Source organism: Vulpes lagopus, chromosome 12, assembly GCF_018345385.1.
Source record: "Vulpes lagopus strain Blue_001 chromosome 12, ASM1834538v1, whole genome shotgun sequence".
Taxonomy (NCBI): domain Eukaryota; kingdom Metazoa; phylum Chordata; class Mammalia; order Carnivora; family Canidae; genus Vulpes; species Vulpes lagopus.
Genome location: NC_054835.1, coordinates 1,578,754 through 1,603,960, shown reverse-complemented (window position 1 = coordinate 1,603,960; position 25,207 = coordinate 1,578,754). Strand labels below are relative to the sequence as shown.

General features: G+C 37.1%; 1 protein-coding gene across 4 annotated transcripts in view; it reads left to right on the top strand.

Annotated features, from left to right (window-relative positions):
* LOC121474212 (spermatid perinuclear RNA binding protein) overlaps positions 1–25,207 on the top strand; it is a 148,769-nt gene that overhangs the window by 88,619 nt on the left and 34,943 nt on the right. For all 4 annotated transcript variants that reach the window (XR_005983291.1, XR_005983290.1, XM_041727119.1 and 1 more), the window contains 7 exons: positions 5,372–5,463; positions 5,996–6,091; positions 7,187–7,298; positions 7,958–8,055; positions 8,271–8,382; positions 22,901–22,993; positions 23,418–23,617. Coding sequence is in view for 2 of the 4 variants with exons in the window: in XM_041727119.1 (XP_041583053.1) it covers positions 5,372–5,463; positions 5,996–6,091; positions 7,187–7,298; positions 7,958–8,055; positions 8,271–8,382; positions 22,901–22,993; positions 23,418–23,617 (803 nt within the window). In the remaining 2 variants the exon portion in view is untranslated. The remainder of the gene's footprint in view (positions 1–5,371; positions 5,464–5,995; positions 6,092–7,186; positions 7,299–7,957; positions 8,056–8,270; positions 8,383–22,900; positions 22,994–23,417; positions 23,618–25,207) is intronic.

The following is a 25,207-nucleotide window of genomic DNA, read 5'->3' as shown; positions in this document are numbered from 1 at the left end:
GATGCAGTTCTTTTCAGCTGCATGGGGGGAAGGACAGGATTTCATTTGGGTTCTAGGAATTTCTAAGACTGAGAGATACCCTCCTTTTCAAAATCTCCAGTCCTTTTCTTTCTCAATACTCAAAAAAATATGCATTGTAACTCTGAGGAGACATTTTCCTATAGATCTCAATAGCTCTCCTCCCCACCAGCTATTCACAGTACATACATACTCACATCTTTCTCTTTCCTCTCTTTGCTTGCTGCATATTTGGGTAAAATCTGAAAAAGGGACAAAAGTGTGGTTGCAAGCGGGGAGATCTGGAGGACTGGGGCAGATGAGAACATCACATTTCGCTCCTCAGGGTTGTCTCTGCAGAAGTGTGTCTAACTATTCATTCAGATTGCTGTTTACATTTTCAGTGGCCAGAGTATCTAGTCAGTCTCTTTAGTACCGTTAACAGTTTCACAGGTAAGATCCCTTCTATGCTGTCAGTCTCCTTGCTGTACTCTGACTCTTTACTTGAAGGCTCACTAGAATAACCATTCACCATCACTGTATGCTTCCTTGCTTTGGCACAGGAGAAGGAGCATCAAGGGCCTGGCAGTCCGGTGTTCAATTCTTAACTCCAGTAGATACTCTTGATTTTTGATCTTGGACAGGGTTCTTCATTTTAAACTGTGGATAGGAAACACTGTAGAAAGTTGTTTGAGGTTGGGATGCCTGGGTGGCTCAGCTGTTGAGCATCTGCCTTTGGCTCAGGGCGTGATCCCTGTCCAGGGATCAAGTCCCGCACTGGGCTCCCTGTGAGGAGCCTGCTTCTCTCTCTGCCTGTGTCCCTGCCTCTCTCTGTGTGTCTCTCATGAATAAATAAATAAAATTAAAAAAAAAAAAGTTGTTTGAGGTCAAATGAGAGAATTTATATAATGTGAACTGTACAATACCTAGCACAAAGTATTTGCTCAATGTAGTGGTAGTTATACTTACTCAGTTTACTAAAAAGACTCCCAGTGCAAACTCACATACTCAGATGGCCTTCAGGTCTCAGAGAGAATAATGTGTACTCGATAAGTCTGAGGAACCTAAGCACAGGTAAACTCTTAAACATCCACTGAAGTGTAGTATTGAAACCCAAATACTGTATTTGCTGCTGTGCTAATAATGAGCTGATTTGTGATATAGCTTATGATTCATCAAAGGTAGGTATGTTTTCCTCTACCCATGTCCTTTATCCCTAGTGCCTGGAATGGTACCTAAATACATTGTAGGCAAAAAAAAAAAAAAAAAAATCTGTTAAAAATTAATTTTTGTAGCCAGCATATTGTCTGGTATGTAAGAAGCATTAACAGTGGGCATCTTGATATTCAAGCAACATATATTGAAGATTTAGCTGTGTGAGAGTATTTTATAACTCACTGTGTTAGAAGCATTTTCTCATATATGATATAACCTTCACAACAGCCCTAGGAGGTAGATAATTGCCCTGTTTGATAAATGAGGAAAGTCTGGTTTTACCCAACTCCTCCGACACGAAGTCCAGTGTGCTTTCTGCTCCCATTACTCTCTATGGTGAATGTAGGAGCCTCTGAGCTGATTTAGTTATTCTCAGCCTCACATGGTCTCAGCTTCTGTTGGTGCTTATGATTTTAAGAAGCATATTTACTGGGAGGGTGGTAAGTTACCTATTTATTATATTTACAATGCAATTTGAAACCAGGGAGATAGGGAATCTTTAGCGACTCTGTGGCTTAGAGTAAGATGAACCTCTGTCCTCAGTATCAGGGTAGGTTTTTAGGGGATCACAGAGAAGCTGCCCAAAAGTCCCTTTTCACATGTTGGTACCAGCATGAACTTCTCATGCATCTTGGCAGTTCACTAGCAATGAGTCCTGCTAAGTGGAAGGCATTAGGTTCTCACAGTCCAGAAATCACAACTGGGATTATAACAAGACAGTAGGCTTTATTTTCCTGCCTTCCCCAGCTGCTAGACCCACACTATTCAGTACAAATCTTTAACCATTATCTTTTCAGTGGCGGGCTGGCTGGTTGCCTACTATGAAGAAAAGTCATAACTAGTTATGTCTCTGTTCTACCTTATTGCTACATTTACCTGTCCACATTATTGTAGCATGCTGTTTTGCGCGGACAATGGCTTGGTGCCTAGGATCTGCTGTTGAGAAATCTTGAAGGAATTGAGAAGGGTTTGCCACGATATCTTCAGGCTAACTAGAAAATTCTGTCAGCATGAATTCAGTAGCTCAGTGACATCCAGATTGTCGAAGAGGCCTTTATGATAACCCAGCTCAATTATTTTACCTTTGAAGAGTCCAGGTTCCTCACAAATAACTTTCATTTAACACAGTCATGTTCTGGCTTTTGCCTACCCTATCACCACCAGCCTAGTGTTTTGTTAACAGCCAGCGAGCTAGCATGCATGTAAAAGCATTGAGAGAAACTTACCAACATTTCCTGCAGTATGTTGCGTTTCTGGTCAGTGATCTAACCTCTAACCAAATAAGCAAAGTTAGGCATAGTAGACTTGTCTTCCAGTGCTTCCATCGTTGCTTTATGTGCCTTCATGCCCTGATGCCAGGTTACTGGGCAATAAATTTTTAAAAGCTGTTTTTCTTTGCTTTTGGCATTTTTGTCATTCCCCAAGCCCATTCCCTCTGCTGTTTCTCATCTGTTTTATTGGTCACTGTAGGAAAATGAAACGGCTCACAGTTCCATTGTTTCTAATTTAAAGACTCCAAATGTCTTTTTACCAGAAAAGTTTTGCTTCTCCACAAAATTGAAACACCTATGTTAAAGTTCACACAGAAATGCTAAGCTTGAGGTTTTGCTACAAGAAGTGGCATTGTTTTTCCACCAGCAATTCTGTGCTTGCCACAAAAGTTATTTTTCTTAATGAATGAAAAAATATAAAACTATTATTTTTATATAAAGCAAATAGGCAAGCAGGGCTTATAAGTAGCACTGTAGTGCCATATCAATTTATACTGTTTTAAAATAGGAAACTTTGAAGAGGATAAAAATGAGATGAATTATTACATTTCTTCTGCTGTTTCCCACCTCATGAATATTGAAACATTCTGGGTCTTTGGACTTTTTGACTATGAGAGCATGAAGAAACATGGCCATTCTGGTGGCGATGTAAAGGGAGTCCGGTGCAAGCCTTCTGTTCACTGCCTGTGTCTGCCTTTCATCTCTTTTTAGCAGAACCTGCTGCCTCCAAATGTTGACTGTCTGTAGCAAGATGATGTCTATTACTTTTTTAAATAAGAGTTTGTGATTATAATCTGACTTTGAGGATGAAAGAATTTATATAAATATTTTTTTTTGTTATCCCCTTTAAAAATATCTGTGTTGTAATGAGCATAAGATGTTATTTACAGGCTGTGACCACTGGATGAAAGTACCAGAAAGGTCAAAAAGAGCTTTGGTTTGCCTTGTCTTTTCCTATGCAAACTTCCTCTGACTCAGCCCTGTCTTCCATTGTCCCCTTTCCCAACACTCCTACTAAGATGATTGAATAAAACTTAGCTTGCCTTATTTTTAACTTGAAAATTAAAGTCTTGAAAAATAAGTATGTTCGGTACTTTTTCTTGAGATTACATTACTTAGCAGTCAGTCAACCTTTGTCATGTTTAACTTTTAAGAGATTCTGATCATTCATTTATAGTAGTTTGTTTTATATGGTGCCTGAGCTTTACACAGATGTTTGTATTGACCATAGTGCAGCATTTTGATATGAAAACATTAAAATGAGTTAATGGTATGTTTTATGTTGTTAGAGACAGAATTAAGCAAATCCAAGAACTAGATCATTTGTGAAGTAAATACTCATAGGATATGGCTGTATATTCGTAGTATATCTATGTTTATAAATTACATTAATAGGGTTTTTTTTTTTTGAGGCTTCCCATTTTATGAGTAAAAAGGGACAATGGTACGAGATCCTGGGTTGTGAATTTGTTGGCAGAGGTTAATGTGAAACAATGCAAGTATCTGCTGTAGAGCTCAGCTGGTCAGAAAATAAGTGTGCAGCACTTCAGCCTTTTAGAGCGTTGCAGCCTAGAGAGGGCCACAGTTTGTTCTTTCATAGATTTGTTTTCTATTGGGCCTTATGCCTTTGGTTTTAGTTAAATGGCATTCTGTCAATTAGAATATACAGTACAGTTGCCTTAATAGAATCTTATGATAACTGATGAATCCAAAAAGTATCAGTAAAATGGGTCTTGTTTCCCATTTTAAAATATTTACAATGTATCACTTGGCCCACACAAACATACTACCTTCTGAGACTGTTAGGATTATACTAGGAAGAAGTGTTGGATGGACTCTCCTACATCTAAGAGTGTTTAAAAGAGAATGGTGAATCTGACTTAATTGGGTTAGATGAAGAATGATTCCTTAGGAAACATTTGTATGTTGTATGCATTACAAATATTGTACTAAATATTGCTCAAAAGCCTCCTTTCTAGTAGTTGAGAGGAGATAAACATTTGGGAATCCAAACTTGGATTTAGTATCCTGTGACATCAGATATGGATATGATATGGATACTTATCAGATACGGATATTTATCATTGATCACATGTTTGAATTCTTATCTTTGTTGCTCTGGGCCATCTAATCCAACTTTAAAATGTTAAGGCAAGTTAGATAACTCTAATTAGATAGTATTCTTTGCTGCTTTTTTTTTTTTTTAAAAAAAAGGTAGATAAAACTTAAAATGTTCCAATGTACTTCATTTTTGTAGTTTTAATAATTTTGTTCTAGAAAAGCAATAATGAGAGAAATCAAGGTAACGCTTGGAGAGTTCTCATCAGTGGAACAAAGTTTCTATTAAGGGTTATCTTGTTGAATGGATTTATCTAGTTTAAAAAAAATTATGATACTTAGTGTATTCTTAGTAAATTTCAACTTGATTGTATAAGAGAGCCCCAGTTTCCCTCAGGAGCTGATCAATAGTTCCTCTGTAAAGGAAAGTCATTGTTGCTCCTGGTCCCAGATTTGTGCCGTCTGTGCCCCTGTCCCGACAAAGGCAAAAGTGCTGTGTACCTATTTTGTGCCCTTGTAGTGTTAGACACATGCTTACTAAGATCCCAGATCGTATGTAGCAATGGTCACATGTTTGTTTACTAAATGAATGCTTTTGTGCTCCTGTTGTATTTATGCACAGAATGGCTCTGATGAATGCTTACCTAAGTAATCATCATGCACGTAATTTAAGAAGAAAGCAACAAAACAAAGCCAATTGTGAGATCTTCTGGGAGTCTTATTAGTTCACTCAGATGCTGCTCTTCTTTTTATTTTTATTGTTTGGTTGATTTGACAGGAACCCCTTGGTCAAATTGTATCTGTCTTTCTTTATCCCGTTTTCCTATTAGAAAAGGTTGCGATGAAAGATCCTCCGGACTTATTGGACAGGCAGAAATGCCTGAATGCCTTGGCGTCTCTTCGACATGCCAAATGGTTTCAGGTTGGCTCTTTGTTATTATTTTATTGTTATTGTAGCCTTGTGCAGGTTTCATTTGGAATACCTGCCATTTAATGGTTTCTGTGCACATAATGGATAAAATGGGGGTGCTTTCTACCTCATAGGGTTATTGTAGGAGTAAATGAGTTAATTTAGGTAAGATGTAGAGTATAGCTCTACACAGTTAATGATATCTAATTATCATATAATCTCCTTTGGCATAGTACTCCAAATTTTAAATGATGGCTTATAAAATAAAGATAGGGATGAGCAAAGCTGAAAGATAAATGGTTGCCCAGAATGGGATTGCCATGAGGCTATAAGCTATTTTAATAATATGCTTCCTTTACTTTAAAAATCTGCCTTTCTAAACTATAGTTTTACTGCTTTTAATAACTTAATTTTTTAGTTTGCTTGACAACTGATGAATGAGTGGCTAATTAGTATTCACTTTAAAGAATCTATCCATGATCCATGTGCTTAAAATGAAGACTGGATTTCAACAGGGATATTGGAATCATTTTGTTTGTTTTAGGCAAGGGCAAACGGATTAAAATCATGTGTAATTGTCCTCCGCATTCTACGTGATTTGTGCAACAGAGTTCCTACATGGGCACCATTAAAAGGATGGGTGAGTACTTATGGTTAAAAGCAAATTCTGTAGCTGTAGTCAGAGGAAATCCTGTAGAAATTACATGTTACTGTAAAATGGCTACATTCTGAGTTAGGTGTGCATTATCTATTCTCTAGAAAAAAATTGTACATCTTTTTATATGCTTTTTTTTTTTTTACACATGTAACCTGTCTCTTCTACCTCATTATATTCATATTACAGAGCCTGAGATATTTTTCTGACAAAAAGGTTCTACCTGTTAGAAGTGACTATCTTCTTGCACTTTGTACTGGTAGTTCATCTACTGCTGGTGAAAGCCTCCCTGACTGGCACATTTCTCTTTCAGTGCTACTTCCATTTAAAATAAAAATTACCTGATATGCCTGTATATGGCTCCCCTGTCTTCTTTTTCCTTCTCTTTGGGTGTACACACTTAAATAAGTTTGTTTAGTAAGTAAAGTCAGGCAAACAGTACACTTAACCACAATTATGGATAGTTTATAATATGTATTGCAAAATTTATTTCATTTGGAAATTATTATGCTTGGCCCAATCAAGACCACAGCGAAGAATGTAATAAAATAAAGCTTTAATAAAAGCTCATTTTAGATTAATCTAACATGTATTACTTTTATATATAGTATATGAGTTTTTATTTTCTTAACTATGGAGACTTGGTCCTTTATTTATTCTAATTGTGGTACTTGGGGCAGGCTGTCCGAAATGAAGTTGTAGGTGGTTTGAGTGCTTTCTAGGTTAAGTAGGAGACAGATGGGCTGGGTCTGAACACTGATTAGTTCTTAGCTATTACTAACTTATATGAAAGCTTGTTAAATCTTTGTTAAATCAACTTGGTGAAGTGATTCTTTCAGGGTAACTGAAAATAAAGTTTTTGTAACAAAATGTCTTCTGAATATGTTACCTCAAAAATGATTGATTTAAAACTCTGGGGTAAAAGTTGATAATCATGCAGGAAAAGTTAATTGGGCCCAAAATATTAAATTGACTTTCACCTTTTCGGCCTCCATTGTAGATAGAAATGTCAGCTCACATTTAACTGGAATCCTTTTAACACTTGGTGCATGTACTAATTTGTAATTTAATATCTTCTAGCCACTAGAGCTTATATGTGAAAAGTCTATAGGTACTTGTAATAGACCTTTGGGCGCTGGGGAGGCCTTGAGACGAGTAATGGAGTGTTTGGCATCTGGAATACTACTTCCTGGTAAGGGTTTCAAACTCTGGAGGCAGAAGAATCAGAAACATTTCATTTTAGTTTACTTTTCTAAATATGTGCTAAATTTATCCTCTGCACAGGAAAATGATGCGTAGGTGTTTTGCTTGGAATGTTAGCAACTAGAATGTTTGAATGTTGGGAAAGTGCTATAAAACTCTCTTTCAATAACTGTAATTTATGTTTTATATGTACTAACATAAAAGGTACTAATAAGATACTGTCTGCTATGAATTTGCTTTACGAAGAGTCCTGAATTTGAAAATGTAGGTGTTTGGTTAAAATGTTTGAAGTTCATTCTGTTTGAGTCTGGTGTTTAATTTAGAAAAATTAAATTTAGTCTTATTTTACATATGTAATCCCTTTAAAGATCTGGGATGGTTCATCATACTGTTTCTAAATTCTTAGCTTAAGACCCAATTTTGTCCTTAAATATGTAAGTGACTTCCAGTATAATAAGGACATTTAAGTGTTAACATATTGAAAATGAGAGTGTCCTTTTTATTCCATTTAATTGAGCATACTTTTAACCTAGTTCTTCAGCTTTTTTATTTCTTATTCTCTACATTCTTTTCTCTCTTTTGTGTTAGTTCATGGAATTTTAAACTCAGTTCTAAGTGGCTTGTGTTTTTCTTTTGCCTTTACCAAAGGGGGTCCTGGTTTACATGATCCTTGTGAGCGAGACCCAACAGATGCTCTGAGCTATATGACCATCCAGCAAAAGGAAGATATTACCCACAGTGCACAGGTAGAAGATGGGGCATGTCAACAGTGATCTATTAGAGGGAGATCATAACTTTATTTTCTGAATCATTCTATGTAAACACTTTTTTCTTGCATGTTATTAGGGACTTTTGCCATCATAAGGATAGCATTTAATGAGTGTCTTTTTAGTTACATGTACTGAAGGCTTTATTAATGGCCATTGAAATTTATGAATAAATATAATTTTTTGTTCTTTAGCATGCACTCAGACTCTCAGCCTTTGGCCAGATTTATAAAGTGCTGGAGATGGACCCCCTTCCATCTAGTAAGCCTTTTCAGAAATATTCCTGGTCAGTTACTGATAAAGAAGGTGAGTGTTTTATTGGGGGTGGATCTGGGCAATGGTGGAAATGGTCATGCACTGCGTCTCTTGTTAGAGCAGAGGGAACTTTATTGTTAATCCAAGTCATGTGTTACTTTTCTTCCTGACTTTTTTATGTCCCATCAGTAACATCAGCTTAGTATCATTTATTCTTAGTAGTGACAAGCTCACTTAGTTAAGTTGGCCAGATTCCAGTCTATCCATTGTATTGCACAGATTTAGGGACCCTTTGAGAACCTCTAGTTGAAGTGAAAAAGATGAGCCATAAGCTGAGAGGAGATGTTATCACAGTCACTGACCAAGTTAGTCTTTGTCCTGCTTGGAGGTGTTATATAACTAAAAAGGGAAAGATCCAGAGGAGGAGAAAAGTATACTAGAAAATTTAGGACTATTCTATTTGACCTAGTCTGTCTGAACTCACAGTTTCAATAGACAGAGCACAGGCTCTGGGGTCAGTATGACCTTGGTTGGTTCTAGTCAGAGCTCCACTACTTACTACTAGCTTTAGGGGTTCATTTCTCTCTGTATGGATATTACCCCTACTTTATTGGCTGATATCAGATTAAAATGCTCAACTCAGTGCCTAGATTACTTAGACATGAATCACTTAACTCATTGTGCACAATACAGGTCTTCTCCAGCCCTTGGCGCCCCCGCCCCCCCGCCCCATCTCCTGTTATGCAAGAAAGTAACACTAGTTAGTCTTCACCTGGGACTCAGGCCATCTCCCACAATGGATATTATTCTAATAATTTTTATATGACAAAAGTAGTGTGATGGCGCAATCTATTTATTTAAACAATAGAATTCCATTGGGTTAAAATACTTTTCAGGGAATCCACAAAACCAAAACTGTTTCATAATAATACTAAGGGTTTTTGTGTGTGTGTGTGTGTGTGTGTGTGTGTTTTCCATTCTTTGTCTCATGAGTGTACAGTTCTCCTGAGGCTGCATGTGACATGTGATAGTATCATTCTGGCTTTTTTCCCCTTTAAGATGCATGTTTTTATTGAAGTTAAAAAAAAAATTCGTAACCATACAGAAAGAGTAAAGTAGACAAGAATATTATTATCTGACTATATAATGTCCTCTCATTCTTGGTGGATCACTAAAATATAACAAAGGATTGTTCTCTATGCTAATTTTAAGGTTGTCCAGTTACACCATTATTTGGTATCTTCAACAGGTTAACTTCTTAACTATTTAGAGTTTCTTCTCAGAAACATTCATATTATTATACAGGAAACATTCATAGTTTATTTGGGGAACATTCATATTTTATACAGGATGTACAAATTTAGGACAAGACAATTAAAAAAAAAATACCACACAATTGTAGCTGCAACACTATCCTAGCCGCATTGTGGGGTTTATGTTCAGTCTGCTGCCTGATTACATAATCATTACACAATGATTTTTGTGTGATCTTATATTAAAATTGTTTTAATTTCTAGTATGTTAAATATTGGTAAATATTACCCACAAAACAAAGCTCTTTGAGTGTTCAGTAATTTTTTTAAGAGGCTAAAGTGGTTCTGAGATTAAAAATTTGAGAATCACTGCCTAATGCTGTAAACTTCTCAGGGATCAGGAATTCTCCAGATTCTACTATAACTTAAAAACCGAAGCTCAGTAAATATTTGTGAAATGAAAGCCACCTTCTTCCAGACGGTGCTCACAAAGCAGCAGAGTTTTTTTTGTTTTTTTGGTTTTTTTTTTTTAAAGATTTTATTTATTCATGGCAGAGAGAGAGAGAGAGGCAGAGACACAGGCAGAGGGAGAAGCACGCTCCATGCAGGGAGCCTGATGGTGGGACTCAATCCTGGGTCTCCAGGATCATATCCTAGGCTGAAGCCAGTGCCAAACCACTGGGCCATTGGGGCTGCCCAGCAGCAGAGGTTTTGTGGGGAGAGGGCAAAGATTTTTTTGAAGGGGATTCACATAGTCATGTGACATTAGGGCACTGTCTGTGGATTGAATAAAATTTTCAAATACTTATATTCTTGTGATTAGTATGGAAAATTTTGCTTGAATAACTAAATTCATAGAAGCTCCTTTGGTTTGGTATTTTCTTTCACTAGATAGTAAAAGTATATCTACTGTTACGTGGTTTAGGGTTTTTTTTTTTTTTTTTAACTTTAAACATCTTTCTCAAAAGTTTGGAAACTGTTGTTTGTCAATTTATAGCTTAAAATAGAACCACACGGGATCCCTGGGTGGCTTAGTGGTTTGGCGCCTGCCTTTGACCCAGGGCACGATCCTGGAGTCCCAGGATTGAGTCCTGCATCAGGCTCCTGGCATGGAGCCTGCTTCTCCCTCTGCCTGTGTCTCTGCCTCTCTCTCTCTATGTCTGTCATAAATGAATAAATAAAATCTTTAAAAAAAAATAAAATAGAACCACACTGTCAGTGTTTCCATTCAAGCACTATCAGTTACTGACTGCATGAACTGGACAAGTCACTTACCCATCTGTGCCTTAGCAATAGGAGGAGGGGACCATGGCCATTGCCTCCAGACCCGTATGGCCTTCTTTCTCATATCTTCATGTTTTTAGCACGTAGCTTCTTAACATTGGCATTTAAACTTTATTCTTGCAATTCTTGGCAATTTCACTATGCACTCAGACAATTTTCCCCAGAATTTTGACTTCTTAATTTCCTGACTTCCCCTTCCCCTTAATTCCTACCTCAGTTACCCATTCTGTGGACATACTCTAGACCTGTCTTCAGTAACTATATTCTTTCCATCATCTTATTTTCAAGAATCCCACTTGTAACTGCCTCTTGTCATCATTCTCTCTAGTACCCCCTACTCCAGTTCTCTGGAGAGAGTGCCTCACCACTTATTCTGATACTTTTTCATAGTCCTTCATGTTTTCTCTTCTGTCCCTCCTCTGCTTATATTCCACAGTCTGTCATTATGATCACTTCCTAGTACATGCCTTCACTTCCTTGATCCTGGCACAAGTCTAACTCTGGGGAAATCCAACTCTGTGCCTAGACCAGGCTGTTGAACATTGTTGGAGGAAAAATACAGTCATCTTGACTTTTCCCTTTAGATCTCAGGTATAAATATCATTAAGTAGACCATTTGTTTTGTCTGGCAATCCTTCTTCTGTAAGTTCTAGAGTTCTCTAGTTTTCCTAGATAACTGTTTTGCACCTCTTCTCATTTCATACTTCGTCTTCCAACACTTACTCTCATCTGATAATTTTGTTTGCTCGAAGGACCTATGTATTTCCTTGACTGTGGATAGACTATCCAGGCTCATAAGACCAGTCTTTCTGTTTGTTTACTTTATCCCATCCTCCTTGCCTACAAGTAGACATTATTCCAGCAATTCTTTCTTTTCTAACCAGCATCAACTCCTCGCTTTCTACTGGTTTATTTTCATTACTTCCTCTCCTCTTCTTACTTCCCCCCCCCTCCCTCACACATACTTTCTCTCTCAAATAAATAAACTCTTTAAAAAAAAAAAAAGAAAGATGAAACCAAATTCCACTCCGATTCTGCAGTTACCTCCAACAGAGTCCCATTTTCTGCTTAAAAGTAGTACTTTTGGAAAGAGTGGTTTATTCTTTCTCCTTTTCTTTACTTTTTAAAAAACTCAATCTTTTTTTTTTTTAATTATTTATTCATGAGAGACAGAGAGAGAGAGAGAGAGAGAGAAGCAGAGACACAGGCAGAGGGAGAAGCAGGCTCCCCACAGAGAGTCCAGTGTGGGACCCTGGGATCACACCCTGAGCTTAAGGCAGACAATCGCTGAGCCACCCAGGCGTCCCTTAAAAAACTTACTCTACTCAGGTTTTTTCCTCACCACTTTGTCAAAGTCTCTGTTGTGACCTTCGTGTTACTACACTCACTCAGCAGTTAGTTTTCAGTCCTCATTTTAGCCAACTTTTTAGCCACATTTGACACAGATGGACATTTTTTTCCTCCCAAATTTATTTTATGATATAGTATGTATATAGAAAAGAATAACACGTATCATTTAGAAAATAATGATTAAAAAATTACATGCAATCACCACCCTGGTTAAGAAGTACTGTTAGCAGGCAGCCTGGGTGGCTCAGTGGTTGAGCGTCTGCCTTCAGCCCAGGCAGTGACCCCAGGGTCCCGGGATCGAGTCCCATGTCAGCCTCCCTGCATGGAACCTACTTCTCCCTCTGCCTGTGTCTCTGCCTCTCTCATGAATAAATAAATAAGATACTTTTTTTTAAAAAAGAAAGTACTGTTAGCTTCTCAGAAAGCATCTATTTATCTCTCCATATCACCTCTCTCCCCATGACCTTACTAATCATTCCTGACTTTTTGATAAACATTTCCTTGATTTTCTTTATAGCTTTCCCACCTGTGTATGCTTTCCTGTTTATTGCCCAGAATTTTACAGAAAGAGAGTCAAACAATTTAATCTTTTGTTATTGGCTTCCTTTTGTCCAGAAAGATTGGGGTACATTCATGTTGCTGTGTATAGCTAATATTTGTTCATTTTGGTAGCTATGTAGTATCCATTATGAATATACTACAACTTGTCCATCTACTTTTGCAGGACATTTGGAGTCTTTTCATTTTTTGGCATCCACCAGCAATATTACTGTGAGCATTTTAATATGTGCCTCCTTGGGTATATATCCAGGAGCTATTGCAGACTGGCATACGATTTAGTAAATGGTTATATATATCAGTTTACACTTTGACCAGCAGTGTATGGAAATTCCTGGTGCCCTATATCCTCCACAGCATTTGTCATTGTCACACACTTTTTCTGACATGAAATACTACTTCTCATTTGACTTCTAGTCATTACTTTCTCTTGGTGTTTCTAGCCACACAGGCCTCTCCTCAGCGTTGTTAGCTTTTCCCCATCTTCCTGATTTCTGAATATTTGAGTGTCCCAGGGTGCAGCCCTCAGACTATTTCTCTTTATTTACACCTTCATGGAGTCCCTTGTCATGAAATTTGTATATATTGTTATGAAATATATATGTATTGAATATATGAAGTGTATATATACACACACACATATGTATATTACTACCAGCCCCTAGCTACCAGCCTCTGACTGCCTCCTCAGTGTCTCTGCATGTCTAAGAGACACCTCAAACTTAAGATGTCTTATATCCAATTTCCTGTTCTTACCTTGCCTCTGATATGTTCTTTCCATAGTTATCTTTGTCCCAGTCTTTGAAAACTCTGTCTCTGTGCTCAGGTCAGACACCTTCACCCTTGAATCCTGTCTTTCTTTCACTCTGATCCAGATCATCAATAAATCCTGTATTTTTTACTTTCAAAATATGTGCAGAATTCAGCTATTTCTTTAACTTCTTCACTATTGGGATCCCTGGGTGGCGCAGCGGTTTGGCGCCTGCCTTTGGCCCAGGGCGCGATCCTGGAGACCCGGGATCGAGTCCCACGTCGGGCTCCCGGTGCATGGAGCCTGCTTCTCCCTCTGCCTGTGTCTCTGCGCCTCTCTCTCTCTCTCTCTCTCTCTGTGACTGTCATAAATAAATAAAAATTAAAAAAAAAATAAAATGATAATAAACTTTAAAAAAAAAAAAAAAACAACTTCTTCACTATTATCCTGACCTACACTGTCATCATCTCTTACCCGGATTATTGCAGTTGTCTTTTCTTTCTGGTCTTCCTACCTTTGCCCTTGCTTGCCCCTGTTGTCTGTTCTCAATAAAGCTGCAGTTCTTTCTTCCTTTCTTTCTTCTTTTTATCTGGAAATAATTACAGATTTATAGGAAGTTACATAAATAGTACAGAGATATTGCATGTACCCTTCACCCAGTTTCTCTCAAGTTACATCTTATGTAACTGTAGTATGCTTTCAAAACCAAGAAATTGACATTGATACATTTTATGCCATTTTTATTACATGTGTAGATTTGTGTAACTAGTGTCAAAATCAAGATACAGAACTATTTTACTGCCACCAAGGTCTCTCTCCTGTTGCCCCTTTGCAGCCACACCCACTTCTCTCCCCTCAACCATCTCCCCCCACCCCCCCAGCCCTGGAGACCAAGCATTTTTCTCCATATCAATGATTTTATATGAATGGAATTATACAGTATGTGATCTTTTGAGAGCGCCCCCCCCCCGCCCCCGCCCACCCTTCCTAGCATAATTCCCTTTGATCTACCCAGGTTTTTGTGTATCCCCAGTTCTTTCCTTTTGACTTTTAGGTAGTATTCTATGGTATGAGTGAGCCAGAGTTGATTTAACCATGCACCTATTGTAGGACATTTTGTTTGCTTTCAGTTTCAGGCTATTACAAATATAGCTGCTACAAACAATCTTGTGTAGGTTTTTGTGAACAGTTAACAGAAACACAAATTTTTGTTTTTTGTCTTGGTTAGCAGTTTTCCTTTATTCTAATGTTTTGTCAAGTTTTGGCTCTAAGGTTATGCTGGCCTTACCAAGTGAGCTGGGAACTGTCCCTTCTTTTTCTGTTCCTTGGAAGAGTTTGTGTAAGATTGATGTTATTTCTTCCTTAAATGTTTGGAAGAATTTATCAGCAAAGCCTTTTGGGCATGTGGTTTTCTTTGTGGGAAGGTTTTAAAATATAGATCTAATTTCCTTAATAGGGAAAGGGCTGTTATCTTCTTATCAAAGTTTTAGTAAATTGTGTTTTTCTGGGACTTTGTCCATTTTGTCCAAATTTAAAAATAAAGTATTTTAAAGATCTTATTTTTCTGTTGTTTGCAGTATTTTTAGTGATGTGCTCTTAAAGATTTTTTATTGTTATTTATTTGAGAAAGAGAGCGAGAGAGAGCAAGAATGGAATGGAGAGGGAGAAGCAGGCTCCCCACTGAGCAGGGAGCCCAACTTAGGGCTGGCTCCTAGGACCCCAGGATCATGACCTGAGCCAAAGGCAGATGTTTAACCAACTGAGCCATCCAGGTGTCCCTTTAGTGGACACCTCTTGTATACATTTTATACCTCCTTTTTTCTCCCTGATCTCTCCCATTAAAGGTTTGTCAGTTTAATGAATCTTTTCAAAAAAGTCAACTTTGGGGGCACCTGGGTGGCCCAGTGGGTTGAGCATCTTCTGACTCTTGGTTTTGGCTCAGGTCATGAGCTCTAGGTTGTGAGATTGAGCTAAGTCAGGCTCTGCACTCAGCAGGAGAGTCTGCTTGAAATTCTCTCCCTCTGCCCCTCCCTCTGCTCACACCTGCATACTCTATCTAGAATAAATAAATCTTTAAAAAAAATCAATATGAGTTTGTTGATTGTATTCTGATAATATAGTGAAATAGACGTTCTGTTTCACTGATCTGTGCTCCTTTATTTTTCCTCACAACCTTCTTTGAGTTTAATTTGCTGGTATTTTTTGTTTTTAACTTTTTGAGATAGCTGAAATTATTTATCTCTTTTCGTCTCTTATTTTATCATATATACTACTTAGACTGTAAATTTTCCATTTTAAGCCCAGATTTGTGTGCATTTTACCCCCCCCCTTTTTTTTTTTAAAGATTTTATTCATTTATTCATGAGAGACACAGAGAGGAAGAGACACAGGCAGGGGGAGAAGCAGGCTCCATGCAGGGAGCCTGACGCGGGACTTGATCCCAGGTCTTCGGGATCATGCCATGGGCCAAAGGCAGATGCTCAACCGCTGAGCCACACAGGGATCCCCTCTTTTTTTTTCTTTCTTTCTTTTTTTTTTTTTTTAAGAATTTATTTATTTGAGAGAGAGAACTCGAGTGAGAGAGCACAAGTGGAGGGGAGGGGCAGAGGGAGAGAGGGACAAGCAGACTCCTTGTGGAGCAGGGAGCTCCATGAGGGGCTTGATTATGAGATCATGACCCAAGCTGAAGGCAGATGCTCAAGGGACTGAGTCTTCGAAGTGCCTCATACACTCCTTTGTTTTTCTTTTCTTTTTTTTTTTTTTAAGATTTATTTATTTATTTTAGAGCATGGGCAAGTGTGGTGAGTGGGGGCAGAAGGAGAGGGACAGAGAGAATCTCGAGCAGATTCCCCATTGAGTGCAGAGCTAGAGATGGGGCTTGGTCTCAAGACCCTGAGATCATGATCTGAGCTGAAATCAAGAGTTAGATGCTTAACGGACTGAGCCACTGGGGTGCCTCACATTACATCTTTGTTTTTTTTTTAAGATTTATTTATTTACTCTAAGAGAGTGAGAACGAGAGAGAACAGAGGGAGAGGGAGAAGCAGACTTCCTACGAGCCAACACAAAGTTCGATCATGACCTGAGTGGAAGGCAGATGCCTAACCCAGGTGCCCCTACGCTCTTTTGACATGAGTATTTTCATTCTCACTTAGTTAAAACTATTATTTTCCCTAGTTATCAGCTCTTTGACATATAAGCCATTTAGATGTCATTGCTTCATTTCCAGACAAATGAGGATTTCCGATTTATCTCTTTATTTTTGAGTTCTTATTCTGTGATCTAAGAACATGTTTTATATGATTTCTGTCCTTCGATATTTCTTGAGACTTATTTTTTGGCCCTGTACGTGGTTTTTGTAAATGATTCATACTCTGAAAAAGGTATGTATATTCTACAGTTGGTGGTCAGAATGTTCTTTATATGTCAGGTCACATTTGTTTATTTTGTTGTTTAAATCTTATATACCTGTACTATAGTTTTTGGTTAACTTGTATGTCATTTCCTTTCTATAGTGGATTGTCTCTGCTTGCAGGTCTGTCAGTTTTAAATTTATACTGTATTTTTCATTTCTATAAAGTTTCAGATTTTTTTAAATAAAGAATTTTATTTATTTGAGAGAGAGAGACAGATAGAGAGAGAGAGAGAGAGCATGAGTGGAGAGGAGAGGGAGAAGCAGACTCCTTTGCTAAGCAGGGAGAGCCTCACATGGGACTTGATCCCACGACCTTGGGATCATGACCCGAGCTGAAGGCAGATGCTCAACCGACTGAGCCACCCAGGCACCCCTATAGTTTCAGATTTTTTGCATAAATTCCTGTTGTCTGTGTCTGTCTCTCTTTGAGCATTCTAATCATTTTTTTTTTTTTTTTTTAGATTTTATGTATTTATTCATGAGAGAGACACACAGAAAGGCGGACATAGGCAAAGGGAGAAGCAGGCTCCCCGTGAGGAGCCCAATGTGGGACTCAATACCCGGACTCCATGATCACGCCCTGGGCTGAAGGCAGGCGCTAAACCACTGAGCCACCCAGGCATCCCCTAATCATTCTTTTTAATCAAGTGTGTTTTTGAAAGCTCAGTCATCTGGGTCCCTTTTGGGTCTGTTCCGTTGTCTGCTCCTTCTTGATTTTTGATCACAATATCATGTCTTCTCACCTACTTAGTTATTATGAGTGCTGGAGACATGAAGTGAACAGTTGTAGAGAATTTAAAACCCTAGAGTAATGATATCTTGGAGGATTTACGTTACTGGGCGATGGCTTGTGGAATTGGCGATCCTGGATCTTTTGAATGCAATCAAGGATTAAGGTGGTTTGACACTGAGCTTGAATCCATAGGAGATTCAGACTGTTTCTACTTTATTTACTTCTAGTGTATGACATTGCAGAGGTCCAACTCGCAGTGTGGCAGATTCAGCAGGCCTTCTTTGCTTGGTGCATCTCAGGTTTTGACCCCTGAGTGCTGCTAAAAGTTACTGTGTTCAGTTCTTAGTGGCTTCTCCTGGACTTGGAAGATGTATCTAGGGGAAATGTGCCTCTAGTGCAGGGTTTCCATTATGTCTCAGATCTTGACTCCACAGTTCTTTAATGTCCAGGAATAGATGTTTTTTCTACATTTTATCTAGCTTTTCTAACTCTTCTCAGGAAGGCTTTTTGAATTTACTTACTTTCTCATACTGGGTAGTGGAACTTCAGTATTTTGTAAAAGTTCCTCTAAGTGATAGCAAGGGTTGACAACTACACTCCCTCCTCATCTTCTGTAATCATTCCCTTCTTGTTTAGGCTACTCCAGCTGCTCAGGGCTTTATGATTTTTCTTAAGACCTTTGTACTTGTTTTCTCTGCCTGGGACTCTTCCCCCCCCATATTGCTGAATGGCTCATTCTGTTATTTTCATCAGGCCTTCATCTAAGGGTAACCTTATCTGTGATATCTCTTGACCAGGCTGATGAATACCACACATAAAATAGCAACCTGGGACACCTGGGTGGCTCAATGGTTGAGAGTCTGCTTTCAGCTCAAGGTGTGATCCTTGGGTTCTGGGATGGAGTCCCTCATCAGGCTTCTTGCAGGGAGCCTGCTTCTCCCTCTGCCTGTATCTCTGCCTCTCATGAATAAGTAGATAAAATCTGAAAAAAAAAAAAAAAATAGCAACGCCTCCACCTCTACAAGCCTTTTATTTTTCTCCATTTTGCTGACCATCACACAACATGTAATTAGTTTCCACCACAATGTGTAAACTCTTGGAGACATTGTTTTGTCCCATTATATGTCTAGCACCTAAAATTGTCCTGCACATAGGAAATATTCAATTAGGGGTACCTGGGGGGCTCAGTTGGTTGAATGTCTGTTTCTTGATCTTGGCTCAGGTCATGGTCTCAGGGTCATAAGATCTAGCCCCACGTCAGCTCCACACTGGGAGTGGAGCCTGCTTAAGATTCTCTCTCTTCCCTGCCTCCTTCTGCCTCTCTCTCCCCACTCTCTCTGTCTCTCTTAAAAGAAAAGGACAGAAAATGCCCAGTTAATATTTATTGCTGAATGAATGTAAGAATGAAATTATGATAAAAGTACTCGTGAGGTTTAAATAAATTAATATATTTAAGTGAAGACATTTACAGTTAAGGTAAGCATATGGTAAATACCCATGTATTATTTTTCAAAATTGTTGCCTCTCAAATGATATTTCTCATTTCTAGATATTGTAGAGATTGAAAATGACTTGCTTTTTTTAAAGGAGGCCTATTTTTTTTCTCTCATATTACTATTATGATTAACACCAGATTTTACAACCCTGGGGCTGGATTAGTAGAATGAAGCTTAATCCCTGGAACTCTGTTTATGTAACTGCAGGATTTAGAGAATAGATCTGTATATATAAACTAGCTTGTGATTTCCAGGCAATCAGGAAACAGTTTTTAATGTAACTTAATGAGTTGGAGAGCGATTAAATAGGCATGATTACTTTTAACTTTTATCTTGTAAGAATTCCATTCTGGGAAACTGGCACACTCACAGTTACATAAGTAATGCAAGTGAAATACAATACTAAGCAGATATAAACAAATACTGTTTTTTGTTGAAAAAGAACATCAAGATTGATTGACCTGAGTGGTAAGTATTGACTCAAGCAAATGCTGAAGTCAATGTTTATTGCAAGGCACAGTAAATCTTGTTGACCAGAAAATATATAGTTAATCTCAGTAATATTACAGTGTTTCACTAGAAGTATCTGGAAATCTTATGGAATGAATCTCTTGAGATAACTTTCCTTTTGGAAAAACCCAACAATGAATTTTTAAGTTGAAGACATAAAGTTCTTTTTAAAGTCCTTACACATACTGATAAGCTTTTCCCTGATTATTTTTAACTTGGATAGCCATGTTCTTCCCTTATGCCTGAAAATGTCATTAGTTAGTTGCTTTATTCAAGAAATTGATTGATAATCAGTTTTTGTTCCATATCCATTATACTGTGTATAAGTTTTATGTTAGTTTATAAGATACAAGACAAGGAAGAAGTATCTTTGATGTTCATTGAGTTTAGTGAAAATACAAGATCTCTATATATGAATAGGCAATGGCATAAGACTATATATGACACTTTGAGTCTGATACCATAGAAATTATTTTAGAAAGTTGAGATGAGAGGAAAGGTGAAGAAAACTTTAGGGAGAAGATGAACTGTAAATAAAATATTTTTTATTTTTTATTTATTTATTTTTAATTTTTATTTATTTATGATAGTCACAGAGAGATAGAGAGAGAGGCAGAGACACAGGCAGAGGGAGAAGCAGGCTCCATGCACCGGGAGCCCGACGTGGGATTCGATCTCGGGTCTCCAGGATCGCGCCCTGGGCCAAAGGCAGGCGCCAAACCGCTGCGCCACCCAGGGATCCCATAAAATCTTTTTTAAGTTTTTATTTTAATTCCCATTAGTTAATTTACAGTGTTATATTCATTTTAGGTGTAAAATATAGTGATTCAGCAATTCCATACATTATCTGGTGCTTGTGACAAGTGCACTCGTTAATCCCCATCATATATTTAATTCAACCCCTCACCTCATCTCCCTCCCTTCTGGTAACCATCAGTTTGTTCTATGTAATTTTAAGAGTCTGTTTCTTGATCTCTCCCTCTCTCTTCTTTTCCCTTTGCTCATTTGTTTTGTTTCTTAAATTCTACATGAGTGAAATCATATGGTATTCGTCTTTCTTTAACTTATTTTGCTTAGCATTATACTTTTTAGCTTCCCTCATGTCATTGCAGATGACAAGATTTAATTCTTTTTTATGACTGAATGATATTCCATTATATATGTATGTGTGTGTATGTATATATATATATATATATAATATAAAAGAATGAAATATACCTCTATATATTCACATACACACCACATCTTTATCCATTCATGTATTGATGGATACTTGGACTACTTCCATATCTTGGCTGTTTGAAATATGCTTCTATAGACATCAGTGTGTGTGGATACCTTTGAATTAGTGTTTTTGTATTCTTTGGGTAGCCCAGTAGCATGATTGCTGAATCATTGGGTAGTTCTATATTTAAAACTTTCTGAGGACCCTCTACACTTGTCTTCTATAGTTGCTGCACCAGTTTGCATTCCCACAAGCGGTGCAGAGGGTTCCTTTTTTTCCCCACATCTTTGCCAACACTTGTTTCTTGTGTTTTTGATTGTAGCCATTCTGACAGGTGTGTGGTGATATCTGTTGTAGTTTTGATTTGCATTTCTCTAATAATGAGTGATGTTGAGCATCTTTTCATATATCTGTTGGCCATCTATATGTCTTCTTTGGAGAAATGTCTTCTGTCCTTTCTTTTTTTTTTTTAATCTCTACACCCAACGTGGGGCTTGAACTCACAACCCTGAGATTAAGTTGCATACTCCACCAACTGAGCCAGCCAGGCATCCCTGCCCATTTTTAAATTGGATTATTTGTTTTTTGGGTGTTGAATTGTGTTGGTTCCTGGGATCCCTGGGTGGCGCAGCGGTTTGGCGCCTGCCTTTGGCCCAGGGCGCGATCCTGGAGACCCGGGATCGAATCCCACGTCGGGCTCCTGGTGCATGGAGCCTGCTTCTCCCTCTGCCTATGTCTCTGCCTCTCTCTCTCTGTGACTGACATAAATGAATAAAAAAAAAAATTAATTAATTAAAAAAAAAAAGAATTGTGTTGGTTCTTTATATATTTTGGATCCTAACCCTTTATCAGATATGTCATTTGCAAATATCTTCTCTCATTCCATAGGTTGCCTTTTAGTTTTGTTGACTGTTTCCTTTGCTGTGCAGAAGCTTTTTATTTTAATGTAGTCACAGTAGTTTATCTTTGTTTTTGTTTCCCTTACCTCAGGAGACATATCCAGGAAAAAGTTACTGTGGCCAATGTCAAAGAGGTTATTCCTGTGTTCTCTTCTAGGATTTTTATGGTTTAAGGTCTCATATTTAGGTCTTTAATCTGTCTTGAATTTATCTTTGTGTATGGTATAAGAAAGTGGTCCGGTTTTTTTCTTTTGCATGTGGCTGTCCAGTTTTCCCAACACCATTTGTTGAAGATACTATCCTTTTGCTCACTGTATATTCTTTCCTGCTTTGTTGAAGATTAATTGACCATATAGTTGTAGGTTTATTTCTGGGTTTTCTATTCTGTTCCATTGATCTGTGTGTCTGTTTTTATGCCAGTACTACATAATTTTGATTATGTAAATAAAATCTTGAGTAGGGTTTGAATAGGCAGACAAAAGAATGGTTTGTAGTGTGAGAAATAGAGTTCCAAAAGCATAAGATTTTAATGCGTGGGCTTAAAAAATTTATAGAAATAATAAATGTTAAATTATAGACATATATGAAAAGACAAAAATAAATTCTTCCACTAGAGATAGTTACCTTTATAATTTTGATATATATCTTTCTAGACTTTTTTATGTTCATGTATATTTATAGGTATAAAAAATGCAAGTATATTTGTGTGAATGTTTATTAATACATCTGAATAAATAGGAAAATAAATATTTAAAGGGATAGTATACTATTGTGTATATATATATATATATAGGGATATTCATTTTAGGTGTAAAATACAGTGATTCAACAATTCCATACATTATCTGGTGCTTGTGACAAGTGTACTCCTTAATCTCTATCATATATTTAATTCAACCCCTCACCTGGGTGTTATGTGTGTGTGTGTGTGTATGTGTGTGTGTGTGTGTGTATGTAGTAATTTAATTGATCAGTGAGAGTACTATGGTCTTTGTGATTCCTAAGATTTTCCTTCCTGAACATACTAGATACATTTGGTTGAGTAAGTAGATTCATTGTTTTTACTGATAATGAATCTCTTATAATTTTTTTTAGGTGCTGGGTCTTCAGCTCTGAAGAGGCCATTTGAAGATGGATTAGGGGATGATAAAGATCCCAATAAGAAGATGAAACGAAACTTAAGGAAAAGTATATAAAAATCTTTATTCTTAGAGATATGAACTAGAAAAGATTTGTAGTTTCAGACAGGAAAATAAAAATTACCAAGTGAAGAATTTGATTGATTTGAATTGGAGTTTTAAAAATATATCTTATATGAGAAATTGATGATTGGATAACTTTCGTTTTCAAGCTTCATTGCTTAAGATATATTAGTATTGACAAACTAAATTGATGTTATAGTAATTCATGTCACTTATATAGTGATGTTAGTATAATTTAAGTAATTTTAGAATCACTGATGAAGTGAAATTGTATATATATGTTTTCAAATTCTTGCTTTTTAAAACCTGGTGAATTAATAGTGGTCTTTCAGAATCGACAGATACATAGATTAAAAGCAAAATGATTTAATTTCTGATCTCATTTTTTGTTTTGTTTTTGTTTTAAACAGTTCTGGATAGTAAAGCAATAGACCTTATGAATGCACTAATGAGGCTAAATCAGATCAGGCCTGGGCTTCAGTATAAGCTCTTGTCTCAGTCCGGCCCTGTCCATGCCCCAGTCTTCACAATGTCTGTAGATGTGGACGGTACAACATATGAAGCCTCAGGGCCATCCAAGAAAACAGCAAAACTTCATGTAGCAGTGAAGGTACAGTTTTGCTTTTGTTTAGCAGGGCTTTGTTATTTTATGTTATAAATACGGTGCTTATTTTTCTCAAATAAATTAATAGAATTTTTAAGGATTTTAAGGACAATGACGCAAAGACTTTTGTCACCTCTGGGTTACAAAATTTTTCTTTTTTGGTTTTAAAATTATTGATGTTGATTATACAAAATTTGGAAAATGCAGAGAAAAGTAAAGACAATGGGGCAGATCATTAATATTTATATTAATGATATTTTATATTAGTATTTATATTACATGTAATATATAAATATGATATTCATATATTCATATATTCACATATATTTATATAATATACTTACAATATGTTTGTTTAGGTTGAGCTCACAGTGTATTTAATTTAGCTTATGATTTCTTTCATTTACTATGTTATCAGTATTTTCTCATGTTATTAAAATCTTCACAAGTAATTTTTAATGGCTGTATGATTAACATGATATGGTTGTACTATTATTTGTTTAAACATTTTACTATCATTGAATATTTTGCTGTTGCAGATTTTTCCAGTCATAAATAAATTTAATTATTATCTTCGGGCATATGGTACCTTTTGTGTATTCCAGAATATTTTTGTAGGGAATAAGATCCAGGATTGAACCAACCAATCATGCATGTAGGTTTGTAGAAAGTCCCTAAATCCTGGAATTTTTCCATGAGTATATTTGCCCTCTTGTAGACAAATGTGAAAATGTCAAAGATCATGTAGACTAAAGATCAATTTTCATTTAAGAAGTTATGTAACAGTATGGCATAAGACAGAATTGGTCTCTTTTCATGATCATTCCATTTTGCAAGTATTATTAATATAGATGTGAACATTATCCTAGATTCTAAGGATACAGCAGTGAACAAAACAAAACCCTTGGCCTCCTGGAGCCTGCATTCTAGCATGGAAAAGATTGGAGACAGACAAATATACACATGAATAGATTATAAGCACGATGTAGGAAAACAGTAACTAAGCTGTAAAAATATAAAGCAATATTTATGTTGTGTCTTGTTTATAAAAAGGGGTACTTCAAGTATGATGAAATAGTATGAGTTTAAAATGAAGCAGAGGGCAGCCCGGGTGGCTCAGTGGCTTAGCGCCACCTTCAGTCCCGGGTGTGGTCCTGGAGACCCGGGATCGAGTCCCACGTCAGGCTCCCTGCATGGAATGGAGCCTGCTTCTCCCTCTGCCTGTCTGTGTCTGTGCCTCTGTGTGTGTGTGTCTCATGAATAAATAAATAAAATTAAAAAATAAATAAGAAATAAATAAAATGAAGCAGAAAAGATGAATGAGGGAAAAAAATGAATCCAGGAATAAAGCTAAAAATACAGTTTAATTTAGCTATAATGTATTCTGAGAATGATTCACAAACTTAGATCTTAGTTCTCTACATCTAACTCAAAAAGCTTGTGAAATATCCCTTTACTGTTTGTGACATAAGAACAGACAGTTGATTATAAGAGCCATAGTTGTTTTGGTTTAGAGATCAGTGGATATTCTTCTTTAGTGGGTCTTCATAAAAAAGGATAACAGTGACATCCTTTAACATCATGGGTGATGCAGTG